At 39.2% G+C, this 17,481-nt stretch overlaps 1 protein-coding gene across 7 annotated transcripts in view; it reads left to right on the top strand.

The window, feature by feature from the left end:
• Positions 1–588: 588 nt before the first annotated feature.
• Positions 589–17,481, top strand: part of NKAIN2 (sodium/potassium transporting ATPase interacting 2) — an 871,385-nt gene continuing 854,492 nt past the window's right edge. The window contains exons 1-2 of one of the 7 annotated variants that reach the window (XM_088795476.1): positions 593–1,266; positions 1,542–1,733. In XM_088795476.1, coding sequence (XP_088651602.1) covers positions 1,680–1,733 — 54 coding nt within the window. In that variant the 5' untranslated portion in view covers positions 593–1,266; positions 1,542–1,679. Of the gene's footprint in view, positions 1,734–17,481 lie in introns of all 7 variants that reach the window. The other 6 variants (XM_088795475.1, XM_088795473.1, XM_088795477.1 and 3 more) reach the window with 6 other exon arrangements.

Raw genomic sequence — 17,481 nt, 5'->3', positions numbered from 1 at the left:
TCTTAGTTTTCTAAAGAGTTTTATTTATTTTTAAATCAATCTCGGCTCCTGATTCTAATGACTCAGTATCCCTGCAGATCTCAATACACCTTCACTTTCTGGAAAGGTTAGTTAGGAATGCTAGCTGCCCAGGGCTATAAAGGAAACTGGAGCCCTTGGATCCTGAACACCTAGGCCCCAGGGGTCGCCGCCAGGGACGCACCGCCTCGCTTTTCAGCTTTCGGCCCGCAGGTGGCAGCAGCGGGCTCCGAAGCTGCTCTCTGCAGGTTACAGGAACCGCTCGCTGCACAGCTTCTGGCCCGGGCTCCCGAGCGGGGTCTGCAGTGTCGACCTCTAGGAACCTTCACCCAGCCGGGACGGTCCGTAAAGCCGAAGTACTTCAGTGCTAAAGTTGTCTCTGATCCTTTAGTTTCTTGAGTGAAAACCAACAACAGTTTGAAGCAGCACGGAAACTCATTGTGTCCCTACTCCCTCCGGTTCCCAATTTCCCCACCAACTCCAGGAGCAACCCCCGCTCCCTTTTCCAGAGCAGCGTCTGCTCCATACTCTCCACGCTGCGGCCCTTGCAGTTCGTCGGGAGCCGGGTGCTGGGCGGCGGGCAGTGCGTCGGCTGCCGGGGCGCCCCTTCTCCTCCTCTGCTCCGATCCTCCCTCCGCCACAAAGGTTTTTCAGATAGTCGGGATGGCTGGGCTGCACCCCTATTTCATCACCCCATCCCCCTTCCCTTGTCCTGCTCTTCATCTCTCTCACACACACACACACACACACACACACACACACACACACACACACACGGCTCGCTTGCGCATAGCGCTCCAGGCTCAGCTATAGGTGCAGGACCAACACAAGCCCAGCAAGCCACTGACATGCCACCCGGACTCTTCGCCCCTCGGTCCCCAGCGCCACCACCGCCGCTTCTGCGCCGCTCCTTCTCGCCTAGATCCTGCTGCCAACAGCCCCCTCGGCGGCAGGCCAGGCCGGGCTGGAAGAAGTTGACGTCTTGGGAGGGGGCGGCGGGGAGCCGGTTGAAGGATTTGTTGTACGAGGATTAACACATCTGGGCGAGGGGAGGGGCAGCGCCGCTGCAAGACGCGGCGCAGACCCCGCATCACTGCGCGCCGCAGCTACCGCCACGGCCGCCGCCCGGGACCGCGGAGCCCGGACGCCCCCTCCCCGTACGCGCCCCACCGCGCCCCGCAGCGCTCCGCGCACGGGAGCCGCGGGCAGCGCAGGGAGGCGGACAGTCGCCCCCAGAGCCGGCGCGCGGTGAGCGTGGGGCGAGCGCGCGTAGGGCGGCGGCCGCGCTGGGGGGCGTGCGGCGCGGAGAGCGGCGGGGGCGAAACTTCGCGGCCCGATGCCCGAGGGCGCGGCGGCGCTGCAAGCTCACCGCTGCTGCCCCTGCGGGCCCCGGGCGCGTCTTTGCGGGCGGCGTTGCCCGCGGCGCGGCGTGTGCAACGAGCGAGTGAAGGTATGTGTGGCGGGCGCGGCTGGAGCTGCCGCCGCCGCGGCGCCAGCAGGTCCTAATGCCTGTCACTTCCCAGGACGCTGGCAGCAGCAGCCCGGAGCCCCCGAGCCCTCGGCAGGTTTGCCTGTCCTTCCCCGCGATCTGATTGGATAAAGTGGGGGCTCGACGGTGGCCGACGTGGGACAGTCTGGCTGTGGCAGGGGTCTCGGAAACCATGGGTTATTGCAATGGCAGGTGCACGCTTATCTTTATCTGTGGCATGCAACTGGTAAGTGACACTTAGATTCTGTAACGTGCCTTTGAGATAGTGGGCAGGGGGCTGCAGAAAGGGTCTGACATTGATTAGCATGGAAGAAAAAGTAAAAGAGAGAAGGTGACAGATATAGTGCCTATATTTAAAATGATTTCAGGGAGGCGCACTGTCGGGTACAGGAGAGGTGAGCCTTTCTGCCCCCACCTATTTCTATCCCTCTTGACAGTTTGGCAGGTGCGGGTTAAACTTGTATTTAATTTCTTTGAGCAAAGCAAGATGTAGCTCTTGTTCCTTTATGTTTTGCATTCCTAGTAATGTAACAACGTGATCGTCACATATAATTTATTATACAGGTGTTAAAGCAGAGAAATAAAGAATTTTTGACTTTTCTCCCACGTACTAATTTTTGCAGTATCTTTGTTTCTTCGTTGACATGTGTTATTTTTCATGGAGTATATTGTCTTATAAGTATAATACTCTAACAAAACACTATGTAGGGCAGATGGTATCCTTACAGCGGTCTGATCTGGAAGCCACATTGAGTTTTAAAAGTATGTAGGTTGGAGTGAAATACTTAGGTGAACTCAGCAACACATTGCCATAGACTGACCCAGTAGCCTTTAAATCACAATTATTACAATTCTAAGGAAAAATATTCTGTCTTATATTATGTGTGTAATTGCTCCTGAAATAGATACTGTTGTTTGATCCCATAGGATGGAGAATTATATGTACTTTTTGAGGGATGTTGTTCAGTTGTAAAGAGGCAAAGAGCCAACAATGGAAAAATGTCACGTCTCTGAATTTAAATTCCCTAAGGGCAATAGAAAGAGGGGCTGAGAATACTTTAGAGGTGACAAATACACCACTGTAAGTGGTTAATTTGAGGTAGGAGGTACTTGCTCACTCCTGTTATCAAATAGCTTTCCCTGGAAAGTATAAATTAATCTGAATAGCCACCTATGTTTCCAACATTGTTTCATAAAGGCTGAAAGGACTACAAAACTGAAGGTAATTTCTGAGATCCCAATCAGTAAAGTGTTCAAAAGAGCAAGGGTTTGCTATTGAAAATGACAGAAGAATTCCTTAAGTGTTCTTCATTGTTTATCAGTTGTCATGAGGTCCATGAGTGGTGGCTGCTGTTGTTTTATTTAGTATTTAGCTGAAGCAGTGCTTTTTCTTGTATATTATCTCAGGATGTTTTTCTTTCCGAGGAAAGTTCTGATGTATATTTTAATCTGTAAGTTACTTAGGTGCTTGGTTTAAGAAAAAGAAGATAAAAACATAAATATAATTGTAAGAATGTAGTATTTTCTTAATGTATAAACCACTTTATTTTTTCCTACCATGTATTAAAGTTTTGCAATAAAGGATGTTTACTCTTCATGATAAAACTAATCAGAACAATAAGAGAGCTTACTTTGTTAAACTACATTAGGCCAAGTATATCAAATCGCATAAACATTTTCAAAACAATCTCATGTTCATATATAGTTCAAGAAACAATACATTTGCTTGTTCACTGTGTGAAAGCATGAAGCCGTGAGATGAGTGGGTGGGTAAAAGCCTTCTTATGCTGTTTTCATTTTTAAAATGTGATTTAACTTTTAATCGTTTTACATAGTGGGGCTTTATTATGGCACATATAGGCATTAGATCTATATGGCATGTTGTGTGATGAATACAGACTCCTCAAGAACTTAAATGATTTTAGAAAAACATAAAAGGTACAAATAGGGAAGCTAAATATACCAAGGAATAGGATAAGGCTAAAGGTTTTTGTGCGTGTGTGTGTGTGTGTGTGTGTGTGTTCATGTGCATGCATACATACCGTGGTGTGTTAGAGATATGCTACATCACTTATGAAACAGAAATTCTGAATCAAAGCTAAGTTCTCTAACAAAATAGAATCTGCTGCCATATAGGAGTGTTCAGTCTAAGCAAGTATCCATTTGAACCCTAAAAAGTATTGGATGCTCTATAAGGATTATGAATTTTTTTCCATTCAGACTTATGTACCACCAGGATAATATAATTAGCAGCCATGTTCATGCAGATGCAGAACAAAAAACAAAGGACGAAGAATATCTCATTGTTTTGATAGGGTGAACTGATCACATTTAAAGGACCTCAGAGATTTCTGGTAATTGTTGGTTCTTAGAAATATAGTATTCAATTTTAAGTAAAACACTTCTTTTGCAAGTTAATAGTTGCAAAGGACAGCAACAACAAAATAGATGGGTGTATATATTTTCCTTTGCTCTTGACAGATCTTTAAAAACTTTTTGTATCTTTCAGCTTTACAAGTAAAGATTGTTTTATAAGTAGCCAGGTTTCAAGAATAAGTCATGATTCATGTACTACTGATCGACACAGAAGTTTACTCAGTTTTGTTTACTTCTGAAGTGTTTAGTGTGCATTCCTGTAACATTTGGGTGTAGCTTTTTTTTTGTAGCTGTACAGAAAAAATCTTAATTTATTAAAATTAATTGAAGACAAAGATAGTCTAAGATAGAAACTTTAGTTTCTTTAGGTAACTTTACTAAGTTTCTGGAAATATTTACTTCCAATTCTGTAAGTACTTAAAGGTATATTTATGTCTATGTAAACTTGCAACTAATCTTAGTAGAAGATGAGGTAGCTTTTGGTATTGTGGAGATGGGAATCTCATTCATTAATTAATTATCAGAGCAGACACAGTATTTTGATCCATCAACAAGTAATGGACAGATACCAAACCTCCAGAGAAAGTCACCTGTCAAGATTCTGTATCTTCACTTTTAATTATATTCAATGTGCTTTCAATTTAATGTTTGGCAGACTACAAGTGTGGATAAACGTACATTCTTTTAAAAATCTCAAAATCAGTTTATAAGACAAGAAATTAGAATTTCATACTGTAGAGATTTCATACAAAACTTCCATTTTATGAAAAAGGTGTCTGTCTCTGTATATAATAAATTAAGATATTTGATCTATATTGCTACTCCAAATTCAGATTCAGATGATTTCTGGAAACCGATTTGCTGCATGTGCAGAATCCAGAGTTTAAGCTCATAATCTCAAGAAGGTAATTTTCTTTTTATCATTGCTGTCCTTAATGCTCAGAAACTGAAGATTTCAGATAGTAACAAAACCATCATGGAATTTGAAGTGGTGGATATAGTGGGTACAGGACAAGCACAATTTAACTTCTTATCTACAACTTTCAGCAGTTCATGAGTTTCAGCTCCTCCCCACTCCCAATGTTTGGTTGAATGAAAGAGTCCTTTATATAAATGTTGAAAACTAGTACTCAGCAATTTCCCAGTGAAAAATTAATCAGTTATAATATGGAAGAATATAACTTATTTTAGATGGAAGAGACAACTTTGTTTTCAAGTATAGAAATTCAAAATCACCCACATTTTTGTACATCAGGCCCCTATATGGCACAAAGCACACGAGCCCTAAACTACTACCAGGAGAAAGTATAGATTTACATTCAACCGATTAACACTTGAAAATGCCATTCTTGCCATGTGCTCTATGAAATATTGCTAACTTGGAGCAGGTGCAAGTAACAATTAGGTTAGTACACATGTGTGTGCAGCTGTGTGAAGGAGCACGTTAGAGACTTAATTAAGAATGATCAGTTGCTTTCTACTGCAGTTACTAAACATTTTTAGAGGTACACATTTATTAGAGAAGTCCTTGAGTACCTAGATGGACTAAAAAAACCCAAATTTATTATAATTATGGAGTATTTCAGTGGTGTCAGTTGTGATTTATGCAGTGTTCATACTTACATGCTCTTTGATTACTTTTTAGAAAATAAAGCATTACATGAATTGGCTTGAAAAAAGGTTGGTAGAATCTTACGATTTTCCTAGGATACCTTTGATAAGTTTGAAAGTTCTCCAAAAGTATGGAACTTTACCTGTCACAAACCTTCCTGCCCAGAGAATTAAAAAAATGTAGGTTCAAATATCATTGATAATAAAATCTTGAGGTAGTTAACTAATCTGATTCATGGGCAAGTCTAAAAATGTTCATGTAATATGTCAGAAACTTATGATGTAAAACTATGCTAAGAGTTTGCTAAATTATAAAATAACTTACTTCTTTTTAAATGTTTTCTACTTTTGCACCCTATGTTTTGTCATGCATCTACATATATACATATATATCATTTAATTTACTCTTTCTGTGTAATTTAGCACTACTCTGCTCTAATGTTTACCAAGAAAGATGTAGAAACTTCTTCCAGTGTCCAGCTCTCTTTCTTGGTTCATAAACCAAGTGGCAGCTTTTTCTCATACACCCAAGGTTTCAAACAGCCAATCTGTGCAGAACTGTTCCCCTTTCTCAAATAAAATAAAGGCTTGGATGGCTGGCATCCTGTGTACAATGCCAGAGTCCTCTCTGGCATGGGGCCCATATGTGGGCAGTGGCCCAGAAATGCGAGTGGGCCTTGCCACTTCCTTTTCCCTCTGATGCTACTTTACTTTGGGGTCAAATTCTCTTACTTACCCAGTCAAGAAGTTCAGAACGGCAGCCATGGATTCCTTAAAATAGGAGGTCTTTATTTCTTGGTCTGTTTCTTCTTTGTGCATGTGTGTGTTTGACAAAAATAAAATCTGAACCAGAAGCACATTTTAACATTTCTATGTTTATATTGGAAATGAAAAAAAGTATTGAAATTATGACAACAATTGCATTAAATATTTGTATGTACTACTAATGGCTAAAATTTAAAAGGATATATTCAGTTATTTAGTAGAATTTCAAACAACTCAGTATAATTTATTCCAAAGTAGCTTTGAAACTCCTATTGCTCATAACGGAAATTACCCTGTTTCCATGCCTTAGAACACACAGATGTGACAAATCACACACACACACACACACACACACACAAACTCTCTCTCTCTCTCTCTCTCTCTCTCTCTCTCTCTCGCTCTCGCTCTCTCTCTCTCAATATTTCTAGTCTACTTTTTCACCTAGATAATGAACTCTTTCAATTTTGGTTCCCTTTCAGCACCGCCCCCCCATCCCAGAAATTGATTATTGTTTATTTTCAATATAATAAAATAAATAGGCCATCAAGATGTGATGTTATCTAGGATTCCTCTCCCCCCCACCCCCAACAACAATAGAAACAAGTACTGGATTTACACCTACTTCATTTCTGTAAGGTGGAAATAATAGCATATGAAACATTTGTTATTACCAACCCTAAGAAATTGAAGGACACTTAAAAATTATGAAGGCAGTTATATTGCTTTCTTTCTCTAGGTTATGGAGGAAAATTAAATTTATAAACTGGTTTCTCTTTTTATAGTTCAGGTGTGTTTAGAAAGTTCTTACTATTTAAAGGCATTATTTGCTTCATCTTCCTGAAAGCACCATTTTCCTTTTTTTTTTTGCTTAAACTCTAAAACATTCACTGGGTCTAACTGACAGAAACAGTTTGCAATGTTTAATGTAATGCATGCTATAGACTTTTCTCAACCTGGAAAAGGAGTAGTGTGACATTTAATGTCAATAATTTTTACCTTTTAAATTACTTATGGATCACATGCTAACTTTGATTGCTCTAAAAGCACTTTTTGAAAAGTTACAAATAAACTGACTTTTACGTGCATTTTGAAAAAATCTCTAAGTTTGGGTGTTTTTATAACTTGCTATGTTTTAAAAATCTAGCTTTGTGAAATACTTAATAAAAGACTGTTAGTATTTATTGGAAGCTTGTTCTGGGCTAAATGATAAACGTGTGTGTGTGTGTGTTTTCCACCTATACCTTTCTAGTAATCCTATGAGGTAGGTAATAGATATTAATCTCCCCATTTTACAGAGGAGGAAACGGAGGCTCTGAATGTTTAAGCAGCTTTCTTAAGTCACCCTCTTAGTAAGTGGGAGAGCTTACATTCAAACCCAGTAGTTCCTGATTTTAAGCCAGACTAAGTTTGTGCTGCTGTGCTACATTGCATCCTTTCCATGCAACATAAAGCAACATCAGTAGCTTCCATTTGTTTTGCTAACAAATGCAACATATACCTACTAACTGCTGGTTGACACAGTAACCAACACAAGACTAAGGAGGCTCAGAGAGTGGGGCTGATGGCAGGTTCCTGTCCACACCTGACTGGCCCAGGTGGACTTTGGCTTCACAACAATGAGCTGCTGGTACCGTGTTTCCCTGAAAATAAGACCTAGCCAGACCATCAGCTCTAATGATTCTTTTGGAGCAAAAATGAATATAAGACTCAGTCATATTTTAATATAAGACCGGCTCTTTAATGTAATGTAATGTAATATAATGTAATGTAATGTAATGTAATACCCGGTCTTATTTTAATATAAGACTGGGTCTTATATCATTTTTATTAATTTTTGCTCCAAAAGACACATTAGAGCTGATGGTCCAGCTAGATCTTATTTTCAGGGAAACATGGTCTGCGGTCTAGAGAGTAAACGGAGACCCCCCTCCCCCCCTTGCAGTCAGTGCCCCTTGCCCTAACATTGCAAAACACTCTTGTATTTCTACTCCAGACAAATCATTGCTGGTAATAGGTTGCATTTCTGTCATTGATTAAGGATGGGACAAAAAAAAAAAAAAGGTACAGCTACTATGCATTTCTAGCCGATTACTGAGACATAGCTATGCAGTAATTAGTGGCTTGGACACTTTGATATGTGTGTTTAAAAAAATTCTATGGGAATAAGAAATGTATTCATTTTTTCTCAAATTTCAGCTTTTTTTTTTTTTTTTAAACCAAACCCTGATGAATGGCTAAGGCAGAGTAAAGTCATTTGCCTTTTTCCCCCCCAACATGCCCAAAATCCTCAATCCATCCAGACCACTATTAGTGAGAATATTAGTTACAATTATTGTTGTTGGAAATGACTTTGAGTAATATGTTATTTTAAATATACATTGAATATCCTACAACACATCTGGAACTTGAGAGTACCTCTGAGTCTCGTGCAGGCTTTTTAGTACACAAATCGATGGGCTCACCCCAGACTTTCTGATGCACTAGGTCTAGGGTATGGCCTAGACCTAGAATTTGCTTTTCTAATAAGTTCCCAGGTAACACTAATGGCCCTGGTCAGGGGCCAGACCTTGAGAACTACTGGCCTAGGACACAGGTCTTCACTTAATGGTGTTGCACGAGAGCATGACCTGTTTATGAAATTCTTCACCGGCTAGATAATTAGCTCATTTCTTCTTTTGTCCTGTTATGTGAAAGAAAACTTTTCTTCAGGACCAAGTATGCCTATTTCTGACAGCCAGCTTAGTCCCTATTTAGAAGTTTAAAGGAAATGGAAGGTCTTTTCACAGCTGTTGTGTGTTTGCAATGACGAGAGATATAGAAAACACATGAAAGTGATTCAGTGCCTCTAGTCTATACCCTCTATGCCTGGTGGTGCTGGAGTGGAATTGGTTCCTTTAACTGCCTCTATTTGCTAGCCTAGCCCCTCAGTTTAAATTTCTGGAACAGCTTCTCACTGTGCTAAAGCACAGCCCTGGGAGAGTGAGAGAGAGAAAGGAGGCAATATGCTGGAAAAACACTGGACTAAGTGAGAAGGCAGATTTTTCTGTACCCAGACTGGTGCTGTTAAACTGGGTAAGTAAATAACAGTGACTTTGCTCCGGCCATTTATATTCCTGAGTGCCACTTCCTCATTTGAAAAATGGGGCAAATAATTCCAGACCTATTTACACTATAGGACACTTAGGAGTATCGGGGGGAGAAAACAGGTTTAAGTTTACATGAAAGACTTTAGTGTTGTGTTACTTCTGATACCTTGAACATTTTTTGTAATTATTAATAGTTTAATCTTTCAGAACTGTTCATCTAGTGAGAGTAGTAGTAATTTATAGGGGGGTTTATATATCATTTGACCAGTGGCACTAGTTGCAACAAGTAGTTTCTTATAGAAACATTTTTTTCTTCACCCACCATCATTTTGGGGAGACTCTATAAATAAGGATTGTAACACGAGGTGCAAATGGTTTGAACTAGATAAAACAATTTGCTTAGGTGTCTAATATACTTAGATTTTACAAACCAGTCAGCATGCTCCGTCATCTGGCCAGAATTTCTAGAACTGTGTTCCATGGGAACTAGTTCTGCAAAATGCTCGACTAAACATGAGCTCTGAGGTTTAGTAAGATGTTGGTGCTGCAAGCTTTATCATCTCTCCTACCTTAACCCCTAAGGGTCACAATATGTACATTAGCAGCTCCTGGAAGCCCTACACTAAGGAAACCCTTGCTTAATTCCATTTAACTCTGCAAATACGTACAAAGAACTTGCTCTGAACCAAGGAAACTCTTTCTGTGGTATATCTCCTATTACTCTTTCATGGAATGAGTATTTTCAGAAACAATTTTCAGTGACATTTTACTCTAGGCTAAAGATGCAGTCTTAATAATATTAAAGTATTATTTAAACTATGTAAAGGCCAAGAATTCAGTATGGAAACTTAGCCTATTAAACAGGTATCTAACAAATAAGACATAAATATGTGTAAGCACATCTAATATTATCACATAATTAAAATAAATGAAGGGAACCTTGTTTACAGATACTTGGCTATTATATTATTTTTATATGTGTACCTGAGTTTCTTGAAATTATGTTGCAGCCACTAAAATCACAAACCTTAATGTTGAAACTCAGTCAAGTCCAATTGCAGATGTTGTAAAAAAGAAGATGACATGTTGCAATAGGTTTCCAGGGATATTTAGAACTTCAGCACACCTGGCAAAGGGCATCTGCAGAAGCACTTTGTTTTAAAAGCAGTGGTGAGGAGCAATGTCTGTATAAAACCAAACTCACTCATCCAGCATCATACCCTAAATGTTTGCCTTTGCAGGCAGGGTGGTGAGGAGTAAGTGCTCATACTGACTTTTGTTTTCTAATCAATGCATGCACTCTAAAACTGTGGCACATTTAAAAAACCCAACAATGTTTCATTCTTTGAAAACAAATGGGTCTTAGTTTGGAATGGAGGGATCAAATCTCTCCTGTTAACAGAAGTCTTTGTATGCATTTGTATGATGCTAATTACAGAACAGAATAAGGAGGTGTTTCAAATCCTTTAACTGACAGCTGTGTGTCCAATGATGGACGGGTCAATGTTATGTCTGAAATGTTTAGTGGTAGGGAATTCATATGAGCCTACTCTATAAGGCTTCTAGCCATAGGAAATATACAAGGCAGATCTCTCAAGAGTATTATTTTTATAAATGACAGGCTCTGATGGCACTGGGAGACACAAATTGGGGAGGACTTCTGCAGGCCCCAGTAGGAAGAGAATACTGCAGCCTGGTGGTATGCTGCCTTCTATGCTTTTGGCCCCTTGGGAAGGGGTCTGCTGACTGGCCTTGGCATTGAGCACCTTTTTTGTTTTGGCACCTTTAGTAGTGGGAGGCAGTTTGCTCCTGGAGGTCACAATTCATCCCTGTAGACACAGGGATTCTGACCTCATTCTCTTTATAAGATAAGGATCAGTACCCTGTAGGATATGGTGTATTCAGGTGCTACCTGTTTGTTCCACTTGATTACACTGAGGTGCAGAGATGAGATTTGGGTCTGTGGATGTGTTTAACTCCAGTTATTGGGAGCAGTGAGCGAGCTACATATTTGAAAGCTTTAGAAGCTATTGTGAGTTTGACATTACACAGGTGGTACATAAAGAGCCCTGTATCTCTTTGTTCCTTCTTCTTCTTTTTTTTTTTTTTTTAATAAAGCTTGCTCACAAATTTGATGATTGTGAACCTATAACTTGTGAGTTTCTAAAATATTGGAGCTATGTGTAGGGTTATGTATTTCTTACCCTTATCAACGGGAATTAATTTTTAAACAAGATTTTCATTTTTGTCCATTTTTCATAAAATATTTCCATTTTCTTTATTTTATTCAATTCCATTTTATTCAATCAAAGGATGATAGTTAGATCATGGCTGTTCAGTAGCATTTATGAACCTAAGTTTTGCTTTTCTTTTGGCCTGGTATTAAAATTTCTCTTTTCTATAGGACTGGGGGTTGAGAGCAGGTGGCTGGCTCCTGCATGTCTGTCAATTCAAAAGCAAGGAATACTAATCTACTTAAAATGATGGATAATTTTTAAAGGACATTCTGGTGAAGTCTGGGAAGTTGACTGTGAATTCATTAATAGTTTTATAAGAACATATTTATTGTTTTATGTAAAACATTCCTGGGAAGTTCCACAGGCTCTTAGAGATGTGGGATGGTGCTTTCCCAGTTTACTATTTTATAGTGTCTTGGATTAGATTTGTTTTTGTTCAAAAAAGCTGCTCGAAAATTCAGTCAAATAGTGTAAGTTCAGTCTACACTTACTCAATATAAATCTTGTAACAACGTTTTTTGGTAACGTTTAATTATTTGTTTTTTATTATAATCTTTAAGGGAAACCTGTTGGTTTTTTGCTTTCTTTTCATAAGAATGAGGTAGTGATGATATTCTGTTACTGTATGTACCTCCTTTGATTCTTAGGTTTTGTTAGGTACTAAAATGGCCTAAAATGTTAGCTTGTCCCTAAAATTGAAAGAAATAAACCTCAGTGAGTTTTGTTTGTTTGTTTGTTGAGATTTATAGCCCGATTTGGTATAGACTGTACACACAAAAGAATTTTGTTGAATGTTTGCTGCTGATAGGTCCCTCTTTTAATTTTATCTTTCATAATATGAATAAAAACATTGAACTTTAACAGGAATACTTGCATAGGAAATATTAGCAAATTTATTGACAGAGGCAGTGATCTCAGTTTACAGGCTAAAAATCATTCCGTGAGATTAAAATGTCTCTTTTACAGACATATCTCTCTGAAGGGCTTTCTGATGTAGTTTGGATGCAGCAGTGGGTGGGCCCATTACCAGTCATGTGCTGAGAATTAGGTGTGCACAGGGCCCTGCCCTGGGTGTTGGGAGATGGAAAAGACCCAGAAAAACTCCAGGAATCAATCTGGACTCGGTTCCTAAGCTGTGATGCTGCAATGCTGTGTTCCAGCTATGATTGTTTTAAAATGAATGAATTAATTAATGAACAGTGGGAGGAAATTAAGTAATTACTAAATCAGCTTCATCAAGTAGGATTTGTGAAATGTCCACACATGAATAGCATAATGACATATGCTGAATAAATTAAATGTATGTTTCTACCCTTTTGTCAATTAGGATATGATCTAACTGAAAGGAATGTCAAGCTGTGTGTTTCTATCGTAAATTGATCTAATATCTAGTAGTTGTAATAATTGAAGATTGGTTTAAATTTCAACCTGATCCTTATTCTTTGTGTATTTAGTAGCCATACTGCTTAATGTGATAGTAGCTTAAAATGCTTTACTGTTCTGTTCATTATGTACTGGAAGATCACACATAAGCTTAATATAAATAAGATCAGTGTTGGTGAAAAATAATTGTTGATGTAAACTGGGCCATCATGGTCCATTTTTTAGAATTTTGAATTTATTTGTTTTAGATTCACATTAACTAGCTTTGTTTAATGCAGTTATTTAGCTATTATTTAGATATTCCAAAAGTTATTTTAGATCCAAATAAATAACAAAATGAATTTTGTCTTTATGTTTCATATCTCCAGAGGAGTTTTTAACTTTTGTGTGTATCATAGACTCTTTTGAGAATCTGTTAAATTCTATGAACTTTTTCACTGCAAAAATACTCATATAACTTGAGGAGATTCACAAATTTCTAACCCTAATTCATGAAACTTAGGTGAAAACCCCGATAATTTCTTTTCTTTTCTTTTCTTTCTTTTTTGGTCTGTCACATCATCAAGATATTTCGCTTATCAACAATTTTAATTCCGTTACTTTGAACTTGGCATCGTTTGAGGAGATTATATACTGGGGGTGCCAAAAAAAATGCCTATACATGACTTGTATTCATCTTTTGTTATTGGTATATTTTGAGTATTACAATTTTAATACAGTTCTTTTCTTTCTCAAAATGTGTATTCATTTTTTGGTACCCTCTGTATATGTATTTGGTATGCATTATAATATATTGTAAATATATATGCACATACATACATAAGTACACATGTGTGTCGGTCTATGTGTCATGCAACATATAAGAAGCAGAGTGCAGTCGAATAGTGTTAACAAATTGACAAATTTTGTCAAGGAGATTGAATGATACGTGTAGATACTTACAGCATAATATAGGATGATGAGAACTGTAAGAGAAGCAAGAATAAAATACTAAGGAGATATCAGTTATGTCTTCCTCATAGACTGATCACACAAGGTATGAAGGGCTAGCATACGATAGGTTAAGATAACTATAACTAGAGATGGGAAAAGAGAATCTCAGGAGGAAGAAATGATAGTAGCGCAATGGTGAGAATGAAAGAGCATCTGTGTGGGACAATGAAGAGACAGATTTACTGGTAAGTAGGGGAGAATTGGGAGGTGAAGCAGGGAATGGAAGGGGAAGGGGTGCAGTTTGTGGATGACTTAAGCACCTATGGAGGGAGTTTAAGCTTTATAGGATAGGATGTGTGTTTCTATAGTTGTTAGTTCTCAAGATGAATGGCCCAATTCCTCATAGTAGAATAAGAGGCAGCATGATGTGAGAGTGAGAGCCGAGATTTGGAACAAGTCCTGTGGGAAATGTGAGGGCAAAACAGCAATAAATTACAGGATTGTTGAATTGCATCAAAGGCCTTAATGAAACTGGGTGACATGCATTTGTAGGGAAACCAATTACTTCTCCATGATTCCCCAACATTCTAAAAACTGGAATGGAGAAACAGGAAATGGAAGTTCCCTTGTTCTTAGACTGAACCAAACTGAGGGACTGTGAGAGCATTAAGGTGTCTTTGAGAATGAAATGTCTGACCGCAAGTAGGGCCAGGTGGGAAAGAGTGTTATCAGAATGGGAGGGGTAGTTAGATTACTGGAATGCTATTGCAAACATTTGAGAATAAGGAGGTGAGTACAGCAGAAGGGGGCTAATAGAAAAGGTGGGAGGTAAGACGGTTGTGGTGAGATGATAAACACAGCTCAGAACTTGGAGAGGCATGCTACCTGGGTGATGCTGAGACCCTTGATTGGCTACAGAATTGGGTGGAGGGTTTAGTGGTCCAGAAAGATGAGAGGCAGTGAGGCCCAGCTATAGAAGAGCCATCACTGTGCATTGTGGCTTTATTAAATATGAGCAGAAGTAAGAGACTGAAGAGGAACACAGCCAGGAGAAAATGAGTGTTGTGGAGCTTTTAAATTGTGAGAATTGGGGAGAGTGGTTTAAGCAGGTGATTGGCGCTGGAAAATGAGGATGGTTAGGGACAATCTGAAGGTAGCTGAGGCAGGGAAGATGAATTGGGAGGAATGGAAATGTTTATTTAATGAATAGATGAGTGCAGTGATTAAGGAAGGGGAAAGGCAGGCTTTAGGCAAAGCACTTTCTCAACTTCAGCAATAGTGCCAGTTTGGACTGGACAATTCTTTCACGCACGTGTGTGTGTGTGTGTGTGTGTGTGTGTTCTATTTATTGCAGGATGTTGAGCAGTGTTGCTGGCCTCTACACACTAGATGTGGGTAGCATGCTCTCAATTGTGACAATCAGAAATGTCTCTAGACAGTGCCAAATTGCAAAATAGACCGCCTGGTTGAGATCCATTGAGCTAAAGCAAGGTGCTAGAAAGATCACTTAGAACAGCAGGTTTTCTTTATAACAGATTTTGATCTGTCTAGAAGACAGTGGAGGCGATTGTGAAAGGAAAACTAGCCTTGAGTTGGGTCATTGTGGACCTCTGGGAGATGTCCTGCTCACCATGGCTCTGGGTCACAATCTTGGGCGGGGGGGTGCTTTCTGAAAAGTCAACACCAGCACCTCATCCCCCAGCCCCTTGACCTATGGAAATACATTTTTCTGGGAGGCAACCTAGTTGTCCAGACATTTTGAAAGCTCTCTACATGATTTTGTTTTGTTCCCAAGCTGGTAGTAAATGAGGAGAGCAGTCTGGTGGTTTAGCCCTTGTGATGGCACAGGGAAAAGCAGGAGCAAAGGAAAAGGAGATTGGAAGGTAGGTTGAACCTACATTAGGGAAGGGGAGTGCTGAGTAAGCATTTGTGGGAATATTGACTGGAGACAAAATGTTGAACTAGATTTATTTGAAAGCTCCTTTTTATTGTCAATTACATGCTCAACCAAGCCTTTGTATTCTTGGCTGTTTTGCTCACAGTAGTTTGAGCCAGGCTGTTATCTAAGACGTGGTGAATGATAGCTATCCTTTGGTGCCAGCAGAGACTGTTAGTGAATATTTGACACTTTTAATTTGTCCTCTTCCAAATCCGACAGTCTGCTAAGATGTACATATAGTGTGTATGTGTATATGAGTATACACACACATACACCACACACAGATCTTCATGAAATGTCTTAAGAAAGATTTCAGATAAGAAATACATATTAATTATGAGATAGACATGTAATTATTTACATGAAGAGTGAAAGGTGAAAAGTTTGGGGTCAAATTATGAATTTTAAATTCAATAAAACCGTTGGATAAGAGTTAATTATATGGCAGTCAATTAAAAAAAATAAACATTTTTTAATGCTAAGGAATTTGGAAACCTTTCCTCACTCTTACGGAAGTACATGCACACACACACACACACACACACACACACACAAATTATAACCATTGCCTTTTAGGAACTTACAATTAAAAAATACTTAAGCTATTAATACTCTTAGGTAATCTCCCCAATCCAAGAATATTCAACAATATTTTAATACTTGATATCCTGATTCACCAGAAAGCCAAGTTTTGTTAAAGAAGTATAGTAAAACAATAGAGATTAATCTTTTAAATTGTCCTATCTTAGACTGTATAATTTTTCTTGGTCCAGCTTAATTTCTTTTGGTAGCTCAGACATTTGGTGGACTTTAATTTGCATGCCTGGAGGGAGGGGAGTAAATTACATGACTTCTTGAAGATTCTTCTAGCTTGATTTTATGATTAAATCTTGCATTTAATAATTGCCTTTTTCTGGAAGATCCTGGCTACAAAGTGCTTTTCCAGCTCCATATTTGTGTAGACATCAATCAGTATATCTCCTCATGTATTTTTCTTTAACATATCACAGGGCAAAGTAACAGTAACAGAGGCCAAAACAAACAAACAAACAAACAAACAAACAAAATAACCTCAATAAACTTAGGACCAGATGCTTCAGATGCTTCTGAAGCTTTTCTTATTTGTAGTTATGGGTAATCCTTCTAAAAGTATATGTGGGTCCTCTGAAACTTCAGATGTGTGGAAGGTCTGTGTGTGTGTGTGTGTGTGTGTGTGTGTGTGTGTGTGTGTGTAGTGGGTATATTGGGTGCAGGATACAAAGAAGGGAGAGAATAAAAATGGTGTTGTTCATAGCAATTAACCTAGGTGTTCTGGATATATGTGAGAAGAGGGATGTGAGTGTTCTCAGAACACACTGCACTTCTTAACATATTCATCTTCTGTATGTGGTAGGTTTTCAGCAGGTCTTGTTAACTTGGTATCTGTAATGCTCAGGAGGAAAAGCAGGAGCCCTCATACAGCATCCATGAAGAACAAAATAGAGACCGAGAATGGAGGTGACTACTGTATTCCGCTGAAACTACTGTATTCCGACTACTGTAGAAGTTTACATAGGCCAGATTGCAATGATTCCCCACTGGAATTGAGCCAAGAGACACATAGTGCATTCTACTTTCAGTCTAGCCTAATTAAAGGCTTGTCAA

Source organism: Rhinolophus sinicus, chromosome 2 (genome assembly GCF_057876585.1).
Source record: "Rhinolophus sinicus isolate RSI-liver-muscle chromosome 2, RSI-T2T, whole genome shotgun sequence".
Taxonomy (NCBI): Eukaryota; Metazoa; Chordata; class Mammalia; order Chiroptera; family Rhinolophidae; genus Rhinolophus; species Rhinolophus sinicus.
This window is presented reverse-complemented; position numbering and strand designations above follow the sequence as displayed.